Below are 22809 nucleotides of genomic sequence, written 5' to 3' on the forward strand. Positions count from 1 at the left end.
CGTTCATCTTTTCAGACGTCACCACCACTGTGTTCCTCTAGAACCGAGCACGTCACATTAAACCACTCCGAATGACTTTGCGTCATCTAACACATTTAATTAAGCAGCAATTTTTAAACCGGTGGAATTCACTTTAACTTTTTTTACAAACAGACTGTGGTCATTTTCAACTTACCACCACTAAATAAAACTCAGAAGACTAGCACTTGACAAGGAGCGATTTAAAATGGTGAATTGCCATTTGTAGCCTAATACAAGAGAGAATATGAAGTCAACATGAAGTGAAAACACTAAGCAGGGCTTGGATGCTTCTCAATTCTGTGCGAGGGTGTGTGTTTTTCTGTGTGCACGAGAGGTGTGATGCTTCTCGTAATTGAGTCTGACAAACTTAATCACTCAAAGACACTTCTAATGTGTCCTTTGATGCCTCTGTGTGAGAATGACATCAAACAGTGGCCTTTATGAGGACAAACACAGCAAACTGTTTCCAGTCACTGCCCACAGCAAGCTTGCAGCGTTCTATCAGTTTCTCGCTCACACGCATGCATGCACACACAACACAACACAACACGGAGATAGAGTGATGTGCAAAAGCCATATACCAAATAGAGCAATCATGTACAAGTGATTCATTTTCAGGAGATATTTTGGAGAAGATTATATATAAAATAATCATTTTTGCACAAGGAAGGGGAATATTAAAGGAAAAGATTCCAAAATGAGTTTCCAAAAGTGAAGCTCAAAAAGTTTATTAAAATATATAGACTTCTAACAAACATGCCAAACCTGGTAGACCACTAAAACTCTATCTATCTGACAGTACATTCTCAGAAAAAAAAGGAACTGTCACTGGGGCAGGACCCCTCTCGTCACTGGGGTGGTACCTATAGTCAGGGAACATAACTGTACCATAATCCACTGAAATTATATTTTCTAAATTATACTGATTCCATACACCTCGTCTCATGTCCAGGATTTTTATCTTATTGCTCTGTTTCAAAAACGTTAGGTTATGAAGAGATTCAAACATATTTTCCACCTAGGAAAAACATATTTAAGGTCCACAATTAGACTTTAAAACTTCTATCTTTGAGGGTACATTTATATTGTTTATACCTTGATGAACAAAACATATGAACCTGTATCTCTAACAGTGTATATAAAGCTTTCATTTTTGAGAGAGAGGAGAAAGATCTAGCTCCGTTCTTGCTTCAGTTCTGAAAAAATACACAGGTGTTCCTGTCCATCCTTCCACAGCGAGAAGACAACTGAACACTACGGATCTCAAGGGTTAATATGAAAAGGAAACAGACAAAAAATGAGAAAATCTGTAAATCAAGCAAACAAGCTGCTGGTGCCCTCAGAACAATGGACTGACAACACCAGTCCAGAAATGAACACCAGTCCAGAAATTAACATCACTGAATGTGTAGTGGAGTGTGGAAGAATTTCTATGCAGTACATACATTATATATATATATATATATATATATATAAATTGAAAGCAAGGTTTTTTTTTTCCAAAAAGCAGACAAGATCAAATAAATAATAAGTAGAAAAGGTCGACACACTAAATACAAAAAAACTGGAATTTTCTGTTAATAACATGTTTCATCTTTTTCTTACTCTGGATTTGGAAACTAGATCAATAAGAATGTCTCTGACTTCAGCTCAATACTGCATGTAAGTAGCTACCCTTGCACAGAAGAGAACACACACACACACCAATGCAATTCACCTTAATCAAGTCAAACTATTTATTGATGTTCAGATGACCAGCACTCCATTAATTAATACGGTTTCAGCTATATCAAACAAACAAGGAGCTAAAAAACAACTTGAATAGATGTACAAAATGACCAGGTCAAAAAATAACTGTTAACTTATAAAACTCCAGTAGAACCTCTTAGTACACCCAGCATCTATAAGTGCAGAAACTGGAGCTGTTCTCGTTTTGTTTCACTCTTCACATTTTTAATGTAATCAAGCAATTTACCAGACACGAAGCAGTACAGATGCTGGCCCCAGTGTCCTCAAACAAAATTAACGCAAAAGGGACCAAGTCAGTAAATGTTAATGGTTACAAAGCAAGTGAGTAGAAATTAGATTCCTTTCCTCACTGATGTACTTCAGTAGTGGAACTATTAGGAGCTGAAAATACTCAAGAAAGTACAAAATCCTCAAAATTGTAAGTGCCCAAATATACCTACTTACTCCCCACCTCTGCAAACAACCAGTGTTACTGGTTTCTTCATAAACTGCATTAAGTCAGCAAAAACATTGCTAATAAAACCCTGAAACACTGCTTTGAGTTTCATTTTGGTCGGGAATCAAGTCCTCAATCCTGTTTCTAGATGCAATACAATGACAGAAATCATGCCATTAACTCACTGACTACTCAGCGGCGATGCCAGAATTAAAGAATCATCCCATAACGTTTGAGTACAGATTCGTGCAGTGCTAATTCACAGAGTACTAATTCACACAGTGAAGTAAATTAGCACTGCTTGAATTAAGGCTCGGTCAAAGCTACAGAAGCAGAGGAGAGACCAGCAAATCACGAGCATTTTCAATGGGTTTGACAAAGGATGAGAGAAAGAGAAAGAGAGAAAATGACTGAGGCACTCATTAGTATGTCCTTCAGGTGAACAGCTTGTGCGAGGTCAAGAACCTTTTCCTCCCCTCTTTTCGCTCCTCTTTCTCCTCTAGAACCATCAAACCTCTCACAGCAAGAGTGGCGGTTTACGGTCAGTTCTATCTCATCCATTCATCAAGGTATGGAAAGCAAAAACTGATCCAGGGTCAGTGATCTTCCTTGAAGGACTAAACCAGTCTCTTGTTGCTGCTCTCAGATAGCAAATAAATTGGAGAGGGCAATAACAGTCCTAGAGCTGATGACCTCAATCGTCGCCATGTTTTCACAAGAACGCGTTGGTTTGGCTTCCGGCAATCTAAAGGCAAGTGAAGATCATGATGGAGGTGGAGTGGGGGGCATAGACATGTGTGGGCTGGATGATGTAGACAAAATGATAGTATTGTGGTTACATTACAATACACTTGCAATATTAAAAGAAATACATAAATAAAGCATCGAGTCCATCACATGGTGATTACAGATAAGCCAGCACTTTTTTTTAACAAAATAACATAAATTGGATGAATTACGTGGATTTCTGGTCATCTGAAGCTGTGATGCTCCCAGTAAAAAAAGCATTGCTATTAGTCAGAAGGCATTCTGTCATAGCCGTATCATAAAGGACAATATCGAAACAATGCTTAAACAATACACTGCGCAGCTTGAGTGAGACATATGAGAAAAAGCCCCAGGGATGTTCAGGGTGTAGAAGATCCAGCCATTAACGATCATATCAGATAGCATGGTCTTTCACATACTCAGTGACAGCAGCTCAGGCCAAACACACATTTAAGCTGTCTCAATAATGTGTTTACAATATTTTGAGTAGAAGTCAAACTGTATGTATGTACAAACAAAATTTCCATTTATGGCATTTGGCAGACGCTCTTATCCAGAGCGACTTACAACTTGATCATTTTACACAGGGGGGCCAAGGTGGTGTTAGGAGTCTTGCCCAAGGACCCTTACTGGTATAGTGTAGGGTGTTTACCCAGGTGGGGATTGAACCCCAGTCTACAGTGTAGAAGGCAACCACAAAATGTATGTAATATACACCACTCTTATTGTCCTGCGCAAATGATTTAGGCATATGACAAAATTATATTTTAAAAGCCAAAAGGATTTTTTTTGGCTCAGATAAATAATTATGAATAACTGTAATACAAAAAGTAGTGTTTTCTGTATGTCCCTGTGTTCATGTAATGATTTCCAAACCTGTCCTCACGGGAGACTAGTATTATTTGTAGTCATCATCTGGTACCTGGTTTGGCTATGCAGTCTTTCATTAATTTAAATCATGGTATGTAATCAATTTAAGTGATACCTGGAGGAGAAATCTGAAGCCAAACTTGTATTCTTATAATTAGCTCACATGTACTTTAGCAAAAAAAAAAAAAAAAAAAAATCTTGTTACTTTTTACTCCATTAATGCTGATTTTATTTATTCCAGGGTTACACAGAGTTTTACTTACTGCTGAGAAAACTGGTTTTACGCTTGCCTAAGACTTTTGGTTTGACATACTCAGACAAAAGATCAGTGATTTGCTCACTACATGAAGTGCTGAATTGCTAGATTTCCCTCGGGACCAGTAAAGAAAAGAAAGAAAGAAAGAAAGAAAGAAAGAAAGAAAGAAAGAAAGAAAGAAAGAAAGAAAGAAAGAAAGAAAGAAAGAAAGAAAGAAAGAAAGAAAGAAAGAAAGAAAGAAAGAAAGAAAGAAAGAAAGAAAGAAAGAAAGAAAGAATCCATCTATCTGTCCATCTATCTGTCCATCTATCTAATTTATGTTCAGTAAATTCAGAGACAGTGCATTTTGTTTTGACATTACTTGTCATCCCACATTCTGTGAAAGACACCTGGAAGCAAGTCCTGCATTGTTCACCATTGTTCATTGTTCACTTGGCTACACGTGATCCAGACATCTAGACTTCACTTTGTGTGTTAATGGTCAGATATTTTGCTAATTAAGCCAGCACGTGTAGCTGTAGCTAGTCTCCTCACTGGACAGATATCGTAATGCCAGCTAAAGGACACGTGACTACTTCTTTCAATCTGCTACTCTGTGTTCCAGATGTAATAAGAGTAGCCGAGCTGCATAAAAATACATGAAGTGAATTTACAGCACTTTTCCAAAACCCATGTTTATTGTCTTCCAGGCCTGGAAATTACCAAATTTCATGACTTTTCCATGATTTTCATGAGCACATGAAGCCTGAATCAGGCTCATTCCGTCAGTCCTGTCAAGGTAGGTTGTTTTTCTCTGGTTTGCCTATTAAGTCAGCACATTTCTCGGTGAAAATGTATGAAAATAAAACACATACACAGACAGTCTCCCTTCCTCAGTATTCCTCTTTGCCTTTCACCAACTCACTCTCTCTCCTCACTGCTCCATTTCTCTCGATGTGCATGTGTGTGAGGAAGTAGTAGCGGGGTTTCCCGCTCTGCAGTCCGTTCCAGTCCGGAGCCGTACTTCAGGACTGCCTCTCCGCAAAATGATCCTCTCTTCCTCCTCTCTCTCGCCTTTCTTCTCCTCTTTTCTCTGCACTCCATCTTCATCCTCCGCTCTCTCTGTCTCGGGTCCCCCCTTGGTACCTCATGTGCAATTGTTCATTCAGCCAACACCCCCTCCCTAATTCCCCCCTCTCCATTCCACCCCCAAAAAAGACAAATCACTTATCTCCCTCTTTCTTTTCCCTCCTTCCCTCCCTCGCTCGCTCTTCCAGTAGGATTCAAGGAACTGCACCTGCACAGGCTGCCTCGTGTTGGCTCCGTTGCCGTAGCAACTGCTACACTGGGCTTCGCTGGTGCAAATCATTAGGCGTTACCAGTGCAGTGGTCGTGCTCGCAAACACACACTCTACACAAACACTGCCCCCACGCAAACTTCCCTACAAGGGTTTCCGGTCAAGAGTATGTCACCTCTTATAGGTGGGAATGAGGCTGTATTTACAAATTTCACCTAAATCATTAACATTGCAATCTTAGAGCTGAGCAATAAGACAATATTCATCGCTATCCTGACAAAATACGTGACATTAGGCTTTTCTGCTTTTCTGAATAGATTTTGGGGACCAGCCGTATTTAACAAGCACTAAGCAACTGTGTGTTTCATAACAAAGAGAGCATAATTCGTTCTGTTTAATTAGCGCAGCACAGTATACGAATATAAATAGGGCACTACTGGATCTCTTTCACTTTGTTCCAACTTACCAAATCTAAAATGTGACGTAGGACTGAACAATTTAGCGAAAATTTCAACAAAACAAAAGCCATACTGCCACCAAAGCTTCCGGTAGTGATCTTTAATCTGTCAAAATGTATCAAATGTATCAGACACATTGTAGTGTGTTCACAAAAGATGCATCTAGATTTTGTTATCAAATGATGCACCTCCTGCTTTTATAAATCAACAATGTCAAGCTTGCTGATTAAACAACGCATCCCTTTTGAATATCATTATCTCAACATGATAACGATATCTTGATCTGGCCTCATTCATGCAACTCGCCCACTTCCAAGGCATGAAGCATCTCTCCTCACTGCTTTCCCAGGTTAAGTGACACACGTACTCAGAGGCATACAATAATCAATCAATGACATGTTATCAGCAAAGAATGCATAAATGCCAAATTTGTGCTACACGCCCTCTTTGCATCTCTCTCTCTCTCATCGCTCTCGGTGTTTTCTGATCAGCAGACTTGTTTATTCCGCAAGCTGTTTTAGCCAAACACAGAACCGTTACGCACACACGTAAAAACAATAACAGTCAGATGGTCGGCCCTGCTGCCACCACTCCGAGCATGTGCTCCTCTGACTGAGTGTGAGTGATGAGCGAGAGACAGAGACAGAGAGAAGGAGGCAGGAAGGAGAGAGGCAGACGTGTGTGAGAGAACTAGGAATGATGAGTAAAAGCGTGCTAATGACGAATTAAATTAAAATGACAGCTCTGCAAAACTAAATTTCCACTATTTTCCTCCTTACCCCAAATGTAGTCAAATCAGCCCAGACATGTTTGGTGTCCAAAGTTCATTCTTAAGGTTTTATCAGTGGAGCTAACAATGAATGGAAGTTGATAATGCAGCACTGTTTTGCCCGTTTGTGGGCATTCATTAATGTAAGTAACCAGAATTGAACCACGTCAATCTGAGAATACTTAACAACTCAACGCAGTCTGAGTTTGTGTTAAGTTTCTAATGATTTAGGTATGCAGTTTACATGATGCTAAAATTTCCATCCATCCATTCATCCATCCATTTTCTAAGCCGCTTCTCCGTCAGGGTCGCGGGGCGGGTCGCCCCCCGCTAAAATTTCCACTGAAAGCTATTCTGGGGTGTACTTGCTTCAAAATTAAGGTTCTTAGATGGTTCTTGGATGTTTTGTTCTAGAAAAAGAAAAAAAAACTTGAAATGGTACAGAATCCTCACATTATGTGCAGGTTCTTCATACTTTAAAAAGGTTCTTCTTCTACGGCATCACTATAAAAGACCCTTTATTTTAAGAGTGCAGGATGACAAATGCACACACATAAGCAGGGCAAAATAAGCTAAATAAGCAGACGGCCGATAAACGAATACTGGTTGGAGACTGTCAACTCGCAACTTAACTACGAAATCTGCCTCAACGTGCACCAAAAAAATCGAGCAGGTTTTTACTTTTGCAAACAAGTCCTCCTCGCTGCGTTTAGCCATTTAGAAAAGGATAGACTGGTCTCCGTCACGACTAGCAAGCATTAAACCTTCTCCAGTGGTAAATTAGAGGCAACAATGGCCCTCTTTCTCCTTTTTAAATCTATGACAGTTCTACATAGCAATGAAATATCTAGTTTTAAACACTGCTGCCTAAAATAAAGATCTGGAGGAAAGGCCTTCAATTGGATGTATTTCACATGGTTCAAGCAGGAAGGCAAATTTTAAACGATTAGGAGCTTGCAGGTTATTTGCGGTTATAAGGTGGCTAGCTTGCTAGTGAGATTGAGCAAAGCTAAATTTGTCGCCTCTGTGGACGACGGACACATTCTGAGCAGATATGTTTAACATGGCTCCTTCTTTAACACAAATGACACAGAAATGCTCACCGATCACCAGTCGTAGCGATCGGCACATACGCATGCATTTGACCCACTATTTCAACAAAGAGGACAGTGGGTGTCTAAGCATCATCAGTTTAACTGTCCAAATGTGTGTGTCTGCTTGTGTTTATATACTTGCGGCTCTGTTTGTGTGCGCTCAGTAGACGTCAATAGCATGAATGGTGTGAATTACCCTTTAATATAGCGCATCCACCTCCTGTATATGACACCGGCTACAGACGTTATATGTTAGCCAGGCATGAAGCAGAAATAGAAATTTCTGAATCAATTCCTCCCTCTGCAGTGAGGATAAGGCACCACGTAGGCTACAGTACAAGAACACACACACACACGCAGAGCCTTTTCAGCCTATAGCAGGTGGGTGGTGTTGGTTCGTTATTAGTCACCCTAGTCTGATAAACAGTCAGCGCTTGACAGACATTCAAAATGAAAGTCTGAATAGAGTTCAGGCTCTGTGAGTGGGTGGAGAGGGAGAGGGAGAGGGAGAGAGAGAGAGAGCGCGAGAGAGAGCGCGAGAGAGAGAGAGAGAGAGAGAGAGAGAGAGAGAGAGAGAGAGAGAGAGAGAGAGAGAGAGAGAGAGAGAGAGAGAGAGCGCGCGAGTGCGAGAGAGAGAGAGAGAGAGAGAGAGAATGAAAACAGAAAAAAATAGGCCACCGAGAGAAGGAAGAACAGAGCTAAAGTCTTGCTTTGACTTCATATTTGAGAGTTAACACCTCCAAGAGGACCCAATCAAAAGCAATTAGGAGGACCACTCGGGAGGGAGGAGCTGAATGACTGACATGTGGTTCACTATGCTAGAGCTATGAAACCAGTTCAACTAATAATTGCCACTTTTTTTAATACCCATGATGAACTTTCAATCAGAGCTTTGGGAAGTTATCTAAAGAAAAGCAAAAGAAAAATAAATTACAAAAAAAAAAAAAAAAAAAAAAAACAAAACACAGACAAAAAAAGCAACTGAAAAAAAACCCTGGACAGCATCATTTGCTCATTTCCTCATTGTTTCCAGGTATGCAAGAATCTGGTTTTGCTTCACAAAAACTTTCCAAAGATCATCACAAACAGCACGTGAACTTGAAACATTCTTAAAGTGACATTTCTTGGGTTTCTATTGAAACAAACAGCACCACTGAGTTACGAGAGAAAAATATGGTGTCATGAAGCAGTGCTTCAACCTTTTGGACCATGTTATGTCTTTATGTATTAATGTCAAAATAGTAGGTAGTGAAAGTAAGTGATTCACTTATATCCTCACTTCTGAGGATATCCCCACTTCTTATATACCTACACATCCTTCACCAATTTTTGACCGACTTCTCTTTCACCACACTTCCAATCATTTATCTGCTTGGCAAAAGTGTCTGAAGCACAAAATGTTCTTCTGCACATTACATGCAATATAACACACACATTTCCACCAGAGAGGTCTCTACATCCCCAAGACTGATATAGTGTAGCTTTAAACAAAAAAAGTTCACCAAAAAAAAACAAAAAAAAAAACAACCCAAACACCATAACTATTTCTTAAGTAGACTATTTAGGTAATTTATCATGCAACCCAATGAATACTAGGATTTACATTTTAGGCCACTTCAGTTTAATTCTCGTAATGACTAAAGACGATGCTGAAATGGAGAGAAAACCAAGCTAAAACAACCGAATGTTCAAAAATGTCCAGCAAACATAAACTAAACTGAGGATTAATTAATAAAATTCCAAGGATGCTTTTTAAGAATGACAACTTAAGTTGAAGTTATCTTAAGTCTGCAGATTTCTTCAAACATCTCTGTGAATCCGGCTGTACCATTTTCAGGTATCACTTACGAACATCTCAACCTGTGCAAACAACACATTTTGAGTTCTTGCAATGCAGCACAAAAAGAGTAGCTAAGCAGCAGCACTGCTGCTCATGGGTAATAAATGCAGTCTAAAGTCCCCTTTTGCGAGGCTCTTCTGATGCCAATCAAGCTCACAGTGGTAAAACAAAGACCCTAGCTGTACAACGGAGAAGCCACATGTGCCAAATTCCCCCTCTTTAGCAGTGAAAAACGCACTTTTTGCGGCAGAGTAGTTAAATTTACAGCTTAATTACTGGAAACAGTGACTGCCGTCCAATGTGCAAAATAAAAAAAAATAAAAAAGAGAGAGAGAGAGAGAGAGAGAGAGAGAGAGAGAGAGAGAGAGAGAGAGAGGGCTGTAATTATTTCACATTTTGGGCAGTCATTTTCTTCCTTTTGTTTTGAGAGGGAGTTAGATGGAGATAGTCCAAGTGGGCCCGACTGTGCATGTCACTCATCAGAAAAAGGAAAAACTGGGGAGGGGGGGGAGAATTTAAAAAAAACCTCTCTCTTCTCTCTCTCATTCTCTGTCCACACACACACACACACATAAAGTGAAAGTTTTCTCCGAGGTTTACAGTAAGTTAAACATACAGGGCTGAACCTGTTGCAGTGCGTCTGTTGTAGTTACTGTTGCTAAAACGGTGGGTAATTCCAGCCTTCTGGGTGAGAGAGAGAGAGAGAGAGAGAGAGAGAGAGAGAGAGAGAGAGCGAGAGAGAGAGAGAGAGAGAGAGAGCGAGAGAGAGAGAGAGCGAGAGAGAGAGAGAGAGAGAGAGAGCGCGAGAGCGAGAGCGAGAGAGCGAGAGAGAGAGAGAGAGAGAGAGAGAGAGAGAGAGAGAGAGAGAGATAGAGAGAGCGCAAGAGAGAGAGAGAGCGAGAGAGAGAGAGAGCGAGAGAGAGAGAGAGAGAGAGAGAGAGATTCCCTGCATACAAACTGTGCTGGCCTTACACGCTAATTGTAAGGTACAGTGCGGAAATACTGGTTTGGCGTCACAAGCATGACACGACATGTAAAAATCCATCCATCCCCAGGCCTGCTGAACTGTCTCTCCCTCCCTAACTCACTCTGAACTGTCTCTCCATCCCGAACTCACTCTGAACTGTCTCTCCGTCCCGAACTCACTCTGAACTGTCTCTCCGTCCCGAACTCACTCTGAACTGTCTCTCCCTCCCTAACTCACTCTGAACTGTCTCTCCCTCCCTAACTCACTCTGAACTGTCTCTCCCTCCCGAACTCACTCTGAACGGTCTCTCCCTCCCTAACTCACTCTGAACTGTCTCTCCCTCCCTAACTCACTCTGAACTGTCTCTCCCTCCCTAACTCACTCTGAACTGTCTCTCCCTCCCTAACTCACTCTGAACTGTCTCTCCCTCCCGAACTCACTCTGAACTGTCTCCCCCTCCCTAACTCACTCTGAACTGTCTCTCCCTCCCGAACTCACTCTGAACTGTCTCTCCCTCCCGAACTCACTCTGAACTGTCTCTCCCTCCCGAACTCACTCTGAACTGTCTCTCCCTCCCTCACTCTGAACTGTCTCTCCCTCCCTAACTCACTCTAATGCACCGCAATTCTTGCCTTACACACTCTGTAATTTGATGCCGAAATTCAAAGTTAATGATCTTTTAACAACAACAGCACCTATTGTCACTGTCTTACCAAAACCTTCTATCTCAGAGATGGTGGCTTCACTCTAGAAAAACAAAAAGGTTTTAGACTCCAGCCAAATGAAATATTTACCCACAGGTTCATCATTTGTGACATGTTAATAAAGAATGAGACTTTCTGGTTTACAGACTAGGAAACCTTGGAAATCTTGGAGGTGGAAGGAACCGTTGAAAAACTTCAACTATTTTGGCGTGGATCCCTGAGCTGACAGAGAGATAGCTACTAGACATTACTGCATTTATTAGCTTCTGAATCAGTCAAATGCTAGCAGTCAGGGTTTCTTCATCACTGTGGGTGGAATTCCCAATGGTGAGAGCATGCTGGGTTTGGTAGTGGGGGACATTTATGGTTGGGATGCAAAATCCTGAATTCATCGAAAATCACAGAATGAATACAATGCTGCACTACAAAATACTACATAACACAACAAAAAGCACATTCAGTGCTAGTTTTAGGTTGGAATGCCCCTTTAACTTTAATGCGAGTACTGGGGAGATTTTATTCCAAGTCATTTCGGACCGTTTCAAGGTTTTGATATGACAGTATTGCTGTTTCTGGCAATGGCAGTCTTTGGCAGCGTCTATGCAGGACTCCTCTTCTTAAAGTCAACATGAGTAATAAATCAAGACATATTTCCTTATACCATAGATTTTCCATACCATAACATAATTCTGCGTGAAACACTGTATCAGGGAGGGGCTCTAAGCTAGCTGAGCATTTCTGCTCAATGACAGCTGGAATTGTTGGAAGAAGGAGGTGAAACATGATATTATTGCTTGTCAGTGCATGATGGCATAATCAAATGTTAGAGGACGTTTTAGAGGTGGACAAATGTTTGTACATGAAAGATGACAGGAAAACAATAATTTTGTCTTTTACATGGTACGGTATGATGAATCATGTTTAATGTGACCAGGGACACAAACAAATAAGGTAAACAAGCTCAAATTTCCTTTCACGTTGACTTTAAAGAATCACAAAAGACCTGACACAGGCAAAAATCTCAAGATTCATGGCAGGACTAAAATACCTTCACAATATAAAGGGTGTGGGGGGTTTCACACTAGCTGGTCTCAACAGGTGCACGTATCAATGAACAATCCATAACATGGTAGATTTCCCAGTCAATCTACGCTGCCCATATGTCTCTAGTGTGCATCCATAGACCGAGCTTTGTTGCTCAATGGCCTTTTACCACAATAGGACTCATAAACTATGCTGGAGCTGGAGACCATTCACAGTCGCAGTTACATTACACCTTATTCTCAACATAACCTTCGACCACCTCTTGGGGCTATGCCTGAGCAGTCAGTAGAGCAGGGCAGGGCAGGTCATTCGAGGTCCTGTTGAAAACAGGACAAACTCCAGAGAAGCAAGCGAAGTGCAGGACATGCGACACAAAGCAGGGTTTGAACTAGCTTCAGATTCCAGCCCCAACAGGCATCAGCCTTCTCCTTTAGAAGTGGGAGGACTGCTGAAGCACAAGGCGAACTGTTTTCATTGGGCGCCTCAAGGTATATAAAATATCTCAGCAGTGAATAAATGCATCATATATTTCAACAACAAGGATTTGTATCACAATGAAAATATTGGATAATAACACTTTGGCTTAACTTTAAACAGAAGGTGGAGCTCATCAATATACAGAGAGGAACCCCATAGGGTCTTCTAGGCCTTCACAAAAACAGAGATCATCAGGCCTTCTATGTCATTTTTTGTTCATTTTCAGTTCAACACACACCAAAGTCAATCTATCTTCACAAAACAATCTAGAAAAAGATTACGCTGACATTCTCAAGCAATATTTCAAGCCAAATGTCTAGAGCCCAGGACTAACAGTGAGTCTTAACTATCAAACTAGATCCCAATAGTGTATAGAGGTCCAGTGTTACCGTAATCACTGGTGTTTTCCAATCATAGTGTTTGTCCTGTTTCAACACATTTGACTCAACACACCAGCTGAATATCAAGCTCTTTACTTATTAACGGAGTGTGGGAGAGCAGGAAACGGACTAAAACGTGCAGTCCAGGGACACTGAGACAGAGATTGTGAAACCTTGCTGCAAATATAATTAAAGGCTGTTGTTGTGCACTGTGTGTCTTCACACCACTCCCATAGACAATGCACAAGTGCTGACCCCACGCTAAGGATAGTCTGACTGCATTAGGTAAGTGCTGGCTGTTAATTGTGCAATTTCATCTGTTTGAGGATCTAGGACAGCAACATTGCCTTGCAAAAGTTTGGAGACATCTTGCTTTCTTTCGGAATTTTAATTATGATTTTCAGTACTTTTACTAGTTAAGTTTACTAGTTAAGAAAAAATACCTGCAAAGATTTCATTCACCTACGACAGACCTTTACAGATACTTAGGGTTGGAGGTGGGTGATACGGAAAAAATAGCTGTATCATAAGTTTAACAAGAAAACAAATGTAATCATGATAACGTGATAAAACCATGCTAGCTTATTGTTAAAGAAACTTTATTGTTAAAGATCTGTTGAAAATCTTTTGGCCCAGCGCTGGTTTAAATACAGGAAAGGTTGAAGAGCTGATGAATGCTGACATCACAACAAATGGGAGAATGGCATAATATATAAGGTACCTTTGCAGTCGTCCTTCAGCTTTTTTTGCAAAGAAAAAAGGGAAAGATCTGTCGTGCTACTGCAAACTGGCAAACAAGCTCATGCATTAAAAACAATTTTGAAACGCTAGGTGTGTGGTCAGTGTAAATATTGTCCACTCCGGACTAAGAATTTTCATATTACCTCCTCCTCAATCTACCAGTTTAGGAGACTTGATTATTTGCGAGCACTAAGATGGCAACGGTGGTAGCCCAGTGCCCTCGTGAGGTAGGTGAGCAAGCCCAGGAGTTGATCATTAACAGGCTGTTGTGTCATAAGTGTAAAAATAAAACATCACAACTTTTAACATCATCACCTAGTAGCGGTCGATATGGCCAAACATCTTCATCTCAATATAATTACAATTTCTAATGGTTTCGGTGTGTATTCTAATAAAACCATTTAAGCTTAGATAGATATATTTTTGTACAGCTGAAATATTGTGATGTGTGTATTGTGCAAAATAATAAACCCATCTCAATACTGCTTTCTGAACCTAGTCCTATGGGTCTGGCAAACAAATTATGCTAAATGCCGTTTCCCGTTTCAGGAAGAGGTTGGCTACTTATTCGCCAGCTTTCTGTTAAAATTTTCCATTCCACCTTGAACAGAGCAGCAGTTACATTCACCTCTATAGGCACCTGAATGTAACTGCTGAATCATTTAAGGTGGAATAGGAAATTCAAATGAGAAGCTTCAGGACTTTACCTTCATCTAATTTCTCATTTGTGTCAAATATGTGCTCCATATACTCAAACGGACCATCTGGCACTGCTGAAATTTAGAAAATATTGCAGCCATTCATTTACATTTACAGCGTTTGGCTGACGCTCTGATCCAGAGCAACTTACAATTTGATCATTTTACACAGGAAGGCCAAGGTGGTGTTAGGAGTCTTGCCCAAGGACCCTTATTGGTATAGTGTAGGGTGCTTGCCCAGGTGGGGATTGAACCCCAGTATACAGCGTAGAAGGCAGAGGTGTTAACTACTACACTATCCAACCACCCATTCATGCTTCTGTACCAGCTGACCCCTAAACTCTGATGCCGCTGAACGAGTCAGACAGCTTTTCAGGCGGTACTGAAAGGAAGCATGAAATGGTGTCCATGTTAGGTGGAACTAACCCCAAGAGATCAACCATTCCTTTATGTTGTCTGGTATGTTGCATTATCTTCATTCACTTGTGACATACAAGTAAAACGGTTAGGACAAAACTCAACCGGTATACTAATAACTAATGAGTGGTTTACCACACTGCTTTCCCAGCATCTTTGTCGTTCAAACTTGCAACACGAATCCGAATAGTGCTGACAATATTCATGACAAACTCATAGAAGTTAATTATCATGATATTGATGCAGTGTCACGTCATCCACACTTAACTGGGCTGTTTCATTAAATAACACAGAAACAAAGAGGAGCGGAGCTCTCATGCTTCTGCCTGACCTGGTTCTACTTACTCCTCTTGAGCCTATCCAGAACATTCACTGTACTCTGTAACTTTCACACCTCAGGCATTACTTATGCTATCTCCACAATGTGCAGTTCCCAAAGAACTAGAGTTAAATCATCTGAATCACAGACCCAAACTGTCTGCAGCTCAGAGAGCTAAACTAACTTGGGAATTTAATGGCTTTGAGAGGCTCCATGTCAGAATTTTCCAGTGATCCGTTTTCCAGCATTTACACCTTCTGTCCTTTTTCATGCTGCATTTAATAGCGGAAAACTACTCCTAGGCTACAGTAGGAGCTTTTCAGGCTTTTTTTGGGGGGCCAAATTCTTCCATGATCTTGAAAGTCAGGCTAAAAATACTCCTGCAAAGCAGGAAATGAGGCTATACTTCGACACACTTAAAAGACATCAGTTAGAAAGACAACACAACTCCAGTTGAAAGGAAATCACTGTATAGTCTGCAATCAAAGTTAAGACATTTCAGCATTTCTGCGTACAGTATCTGACTCGCTCAAAGCACTTATTTTTAAGCTGTTAGAGATGCAACACATCAGCTGCTGTCTCTATTATGCAGTGTGAATGACCAGCTGGCCATAGTTTAGAAAAGCTGCTCTTTTCTAATGTCAGTTCAATTTCTGTTCATATCATTTAATTCCAACACTCTTGTCTGTTAGTCCACTAGTGTTCAAATAATGTCAAATTATTTCATTTCATTTATTATATTTCAGTAATTGAGTAAGCATGCTGAAGCAATCACAGGACAAGAAGCCCAACTTGCAGAGAGAGTAACAGGGCATGAGATTAGATTAGATGGATGACTATTTATTTATTCTACAATAATGACCGTTTGACCCCTTGATGTAAATTTACACAACTGTTCCAAAGCTCAATAATCTATTATTTTTATTATCAAATGACAAATACATATATTTCAATGATCCATTTACAATGTGTAACTTTATTTTGTACTTTGCGATGGTATACGTTATTATTTAGTTCACAATCCACAAATTTTTGTATATGAGGAACTCTGGAAGTTAATTTTATTATAACCTGATTCTTGATGATACACAGCTTTATCGGTTATTTTAGGAGCTGTTTATCTTGTTCTCTGTTCATATTTTATGCGTTCTTCATTCTTAAAGGCACATTTGCTGCATTACTTTTAATGCAGCATTGCTTTTGTTACTGTGTCTTTGAGACCGGCACTATAGGTAAATGACTTCTGTTCTAGCTGGCTGCCCCGTATTGTGCCTCTTTCAGAAAGGCAGTCCAGGCTGAAACACACTTTATAACTTCAGCATGAATGGGCGAAGCTGCACTGCTGTAGAATGAATAGGCAGAAGTACAAAAGTGCAATTGTTTGCGTGACATCACAAACTACATCACACGCTTCTCCCTCAGTGGGGGTGCTGGAGCCTATCCCAGCAGTCATCGGGCGGAGTCAGGATACACCCTGGACAGGCCACCGCAGGGCGCGCAGCAAACTACATCAGTGTCTTTGATTTAAGAAAAGTGAGTTTAAGAAAAAGTCAGTTCTCCGTGATACGGGTACTTTAAAGAGCTTACTGCTTTCCAAGCAATTATTAATAATCTGTGAAGCTGCACAGGACTACATCATATAGAGTTCATGTACATCATATAGAGTTTCTCCAATTAAATTGGTTTAATTACTAAATTATTATTTATTAATAATTATTATAATTATTAATTACTAAAAACATTGGTTTTCAAACCTTTTAACAGCATATTTATGTTTGTGTTCGCAATAGAAATCATGCATTTTTGTCAGCTGTGATGTGATGGTAAGATAACCCAGTTGTGTTAGCACTAGCATTAGCACTGCTCTGTGCGCTTAGCGACCAGCTGTTTGACAAAAGTAAACAGAAATGCCTGGCAAGGGGCGGGGGTTCCTCACTTCCTGTCTGTTTGCCCACAAACTGTGTCACACAAGCATTCCCGCTTACTTCTGCAGTCAAAAGTCACTCACACACACACACACACACACACACACACACACACACACACACACACATATTCTGGAAACGCAGCAGGTTGGCAAAACAATAGAAGCTTCATACTTTGAAGCTGTATAGCAGGATTATAGCAGGCTGCAGGAAGGGCGTGTGCTTTTACTGACCAAAGGACGGAGGGAGGTCCCCTTCTGTATCCATGACATCAGTACACACTCAACAGCATGCAGGGAACGCTCAGCAATTCTGTCTGTTTTTATAATTAGTGTGTGTGTGTGTGTGTGTGTGTGTGTGTGTGTGTGTTCGCATGTGAATGTCAGGTTCTTCTCAGCTGATATTAGTCAAGTCCACACAATGGAATGCCAACATGCCAACAAGTCATTCAGCCACTGTACTACATTCTGTAGAACCTAGTAACAGCCTACAAAACACACTATGAACGGTCCGAAATCTTCCGGCTACATACTGGCTAAAGTATGTAGTACTGGCTACAAACAAAAACAACAGTGTGCCAACAATTTACTGACTACATAATGAACATGCCACTAGACCAGATGACCTGTTGAGCACCTGTTACATCCAGATATCTTTTTCATGTAGAGAATTCAGCAAATTTAACAAGCGCTGGTTGCACAATCAGTTTAATCTCGTTGGTAAAGTAACGGCAATGGAATGGTCCACTCTGCAGCAGCTGGAAATGAGCCTAAGGACACCATACCGAATGTGAAGCATCATCCAGAGGGGTACTGAACTCTCAGCATTGGGCTGTGAAGCAGTGGAACTGTGATGTCTGGAGTGATGGAGCTCCATCCAAAGCCTTTAGGATGGGTTGGAGTGGCGTTTGTGATCCAGAATTACTCATCCAACATCAGCACCTGACCTCACTGATGCTCTTGTGACGGAATGTAATGAAATCCTCACAGCAATGTTCCAGCATGTGTACATTTATTTACTGCAGCAATATATAAATGACTGAATGAATGGATGAGCGAATGAATAGTCTGCAAACTTTTGGGTAAATTGTTTAAGAAGGATTCCTTGTATATCCCCCCTCATTTGTTTAATGTGGTTTTGTAGTGGTTTACTTTAACTAATTGCACTCTAGCATTATTATTCAGTTATTAATCAGAATTGTTTGGTTATTTTTATAAATAATTTGTCAATTTCTAGGAAACCACGTATAAGGAAACAATATGAGTTATGTAGTTTTATGAGTTCTTAAAGAGAGAAATAGACTTGTGGACATTTTCATCACATTTGATATTCTTATTTTTGAGGCACTATATTCCAATAAAGCTAGACCAGGAGCACAAATGGCTTGAAACATATTTTCCTAATAACTAAAATCAATCTAAAGCCTTCACAATAAACAGACAAATGCTAACTGTTTGTTTTCACTTCAGCTAACGTTACAAGCCTAGTCACATCACAGAAAATTCAGACTCATCCCTCATTTAACCAAAATATAGTGTTGAAAATAAAACACACACAATATGTAATATATGTGTGTGTGTGTGTGTGTGTGTGTTTTATAAAAACAAACAAAACTTATGTGGAAACAGAAGGCCATGAAACTGCTCCTCTAAGCAAGTGCCAGTAGGCACATTGCATATGTTTAGGAGGGGGAGCTATAAAGGAAATGGTCAGAATTCCAGGGGAACGCCACTCAGTGCAGCAGAATGTGGACGTGTGACGGCACGCAGCTTTACCCGTTCGACCTGTTCTGCCCTTGGCGCAGATGTGTGGAGGAGAGGAAAAGAGAGGAGGATGGTGAAATAGGTGAAAAGGCAGCACACGCAAACACGTGTTCTAGCAAGCCACGCTAAGAGCGGTGAATCACCCCACTCTGACTGAAGTAGAAACACTGAGCACTCTTAACCGGCCCTAATCTACTCTCAGCCTGAACGGAAAACATATCAGTGAATCATCGCCGGTTTATGACCTGGAAAGTAACATTATTTTGTACCTATTTTAGGCCTTCATTACTGATTTCTTTATTTCTGTCAGGTTTTCGATGACTGCTTTTATTGCTATGTAATGACTCCGGCGTGCTCTCAAAAGGCAATGCACGATTATGAAATGAAATTATTTATGTTGTTTGTCCACAGGACCTCAAAACAATAAGTATACGAAGGGGCTTCGTTATAAACAAAAATGTCCAAAAACATCTGGCAAGCTGTTTTCAGAGTTGTCACATCTAGTACTAATATCGCAGCGCAAGACACCACAAAATTCAAACAGAAAACAGTAAGGCCACATCTTTACTGCACTAAGCACTGGAAAGACAGTAAGCAAGACTGTTTGTCAATGTTTAACATACAGGTAGAGTTTTTTCCCAAAGTTATGCAAATGCATACCACACAGCTACAGAGCTACACACACTTGTGTGAGGCTACACTTTGTGCGTTATGAATGGTTTATAAAGGGTGAGTAAAAAAGTCAAATGCTGTAAAATGAAAAATACTGTAAACTAGAGGAAGAGGTACAAATGAACCATTAGGGGTCCACGCTTTGGCAAAGAGCGAGGGTAAATAAATCCCATGGACTATGTAGAATGTGCAAATGAAGGATGAACAGTGAAGCAGAGAGCACTGAACCCATGAACCCCCTTGTGCACTGAATAAATACCTTAGGAGGCATTACACCCACCAAATGCAATAGGATTCATTTTGTCTAGATGTTTGGGACTATGCATGTAATATATACACAGCAACCATGCAGAACACTTTACATCACAAATGTAAATCGGACTGTTTTCAGAATCCAAGAAATGTCGTCATCTGAGCCGTTTAAGTTTTTAGCTGTCACTCTGTGGACAGTCTTTTACAGCGGTATTGTAGAGCTCAGCAGATCTAATGGATATGAAGTCAGTGGTGGGGGAAGGGGGGGGGGCATGCACACAAAAGACTGTGTCACATCACTGTCTCCTTTAGGGTGATCTTCTCCCTCCATCTTACCCCCTCCCTTCGTCTACTTGTACTGTGTACACCTCAGCCCAAGCTTTACCGTCACCACTTGTAGAAACTTCAGCAGTTTTATTTCTGTTTTAGCAGAAGCCAGAAAAGTGTCCATTCCGTTCTGGACCAGAACGCTTCAGTGTCACTACCTGCTGACTCTGGATGTCAGAGAGAGAGACAGACAGAGAGAGAGAGAGCGAGAGAGAGAGCAAGAGAGAGAGAGAGAGAGAGAGAGCGAGAGAGCAAGAGAGAGAGCGAGCACTTACCTTTCAGGTTTTTGGGGTTGTTCTGCTTAGTTCGCGGCATTTTCCGTTTTTCCCACCCGGCCCAACTCACTTAGTAATGCATTGCGGAAAAGGACGCTGACCGGAACGCCGGTGTTCCGGGAACAGAAACGCTGATTCCTGGTACACAAGAGAGATACACACTGTTAACAAAAAGAACACATGGAAAAACAATCTTATAGAAGACTAAGCTATGTTACAAACTATCTGAACCTGACTAGTCCAACAAATTCAGTCTAAACCTGACAATCGTCAGCATCCAAAACATCTTCGCACGTGCTAGCCTCATAAACGTTATGAGACATATGACCTAACCCCACTCAACAGGGTTCACACCACTGACCTATCCCTGTGTCTGTTCCATTACCGATGTCACACAGCCACCATAATAGCACGCTGCTTAAAAATGAGCTCTTCCCCACATTGTACCAAATCATTTAGTGAACAAAATCATTTATTAAGTAAAGGATTTCACACACTGACATTACACAGATTTGCTCATCACTCTGCTACATCATGTAAACACACACTGGCATCATGAAGTCATGTCCTTGGAGAAGTTCTGTGTAAATCTCCAACCCAGTGTAAATCCCTTAAACCCAATCTTCAAACAATACAGTGGCTTTTGGGTATTTCAGTGTGTGTACAACCTTCTGCCGTTTCCTCTCATTTTTCATTCCAATGCCTAATCTAAGTCTCCAGACTCTGGAATCACAGACTCTGGTCTCATGGAATTTGGGCGTATGTCCTGTGATGTTCCCTGAAGTGCTTAATGTCTTGACTCCACAAGATTGCAGAGCTCCAAGCTTACAGATATCACCACTAAGAGGGGACGTCAGCTGTGCTCTCCTCCATGGGTGATGCTAACACCAAAATTTTCACATTTGCTTATGAATAGTGTATTACTTACATTGGAAGACATTCTTTGTTTGTCTAAATTTCATTGATTGATTGATTGATTGGTCGGGAACTCCTCTTGTTTCGCTAAGTACCCATGTGAATTTAGGGCAATTCCACAGGCAAAGTCTGCTGAACTCTGCATCCCACCCAACAACCCTTGAAGTTCACAAACAGGCCACATAATCCAGAGCCTGCATGTCTGCATGTCCAAAGATGTATGCAGATTTAGATTAGGCAAAACCTCCATCTGCATCATTTTCTTTCATTCTCAGATGCAATCAAACATTAGAAGGCACATCACCCCACCTCACACACTCACACTCATCCTGTAATGTACCACAATCTGTCAGCATGACCATATGTATCATATCAATATTCCAAAGAGCTCTTGTTTTAAGTACACGGTGCACTGATCTTTAATAACTGACGTTAATCAATGACTAATCAGGAAAGTTGATTAATCACTGCAGTCCTAATCTCATGTCACATCTCTGTAGCTCTGGGGAGCTGGGTGCATGGCATGTGTGCATCAGCCACACACATCTACCCCTCGCTTTGACGAAAAGTGGTCCACGGTGACGAAGGGGGCCCACAATACGCCCTTGTCTCTGCCCTGCAGGCTAGGTGCCATGGCTGCTGGAGAAGCTTCTATCTCAGTTCACCGCCTCGTGAAAAGGTTCACACGCTGCATATCAAAGCGTCAGAGCCATGCAAATCAGAAAGGGCAGACCTATCAAGGGCGTTAGATGTAGTGCTTCTAATGGTCTTTCTGCTGCAGCAGGTTTGGGAGACCCACTTTTTGGCTCCTATGCAAATTGCAGAAGTAATGCAAACACAACAGTGTGAGGGACAGTGAGGCGAAAGCGAGGGCGGCCTGTTCTACATGTTACCAAACCACAGCCTCTTTTGTTTTTTTTCTCAAAAAGACCACAGTTCCTCTGAACGCCAAAGCAGGGCTCGATTTAGCAGTGATGTGAGATATGAATGCAAATGAAACCAGCACCTGTGTGCTCGGGTCAGGTGAACAGAGCCTCAACAATGTCTGCTGGGCAGTGGCTCTGGCAGATGATGGAAGGTTTGGGGGTTTTTGGCCTGCACGGTTTCTGCCTTCAGCTGTGGTCTATTGTTGCAAGGAGAGAGAGAGAGAGAGAGAGAGAGAGAGAGAGAGAGAGAGAGAGAAAGAGAGGGGGGCTGTTTCGCAGGCCCTCACTGCCTCGCCCAAAAGCATTTCTGCACCATGCAGCCTCCTTTACAAACGCCTCGACTTGGCGATATTACATAACACTTACTACAAGTGCACGGGGCATGTGCGCTTCTACGGCAATGACATCACCTCCCAGCATCCAGAGGAAGCGTATGGCTCCTACGAGGACGAGTCAAGGCATCATACCT

At 41.2% G+C, this 22809-nt stretch overlaps 1 protein-coding gene across 3 annotated transcripts in view; it reads right to left on the reverse strand.

Moving 5' to 3' along the window:
* hivep1 (HIVEP zinc finger 1) overlaps positions 1–22809 on the reverse strand; it is a 68797-nt gene that overhangs the window by 44772 nt on the left and 1216 nt on the right. For all 3 annotated transcript variants that reach the window (XM_017693803.2, XM_037535184.1, XM_017693804.2), the window contains exon 2: positions 20500–20637. In XM_017693803.2, coding sequence (XP_017549292.2) covers positions 20500–20539 — 40 coding nt within the window. In that variant the 5' untranslated portion in view covers positions 20540–20637. The remainder of the gene's footprint in view (positions 1–20499; positions 20638–22809) is intronic.

Source organism: Pygocentrus nattereri, chromosome 27, assembly GCF_015220715.1.
Source record: "Pygocentrus nattereri isolate fPygNat1 chromosome 27, fPygNat1.pri, whole genome shotgun sequence".
NCBI lineage: Eukaryota > Metazoa > Chordata > Actinopteri > Characiformes > Serrasalmidae > Pygocentrus > Pygocentrus nattereri.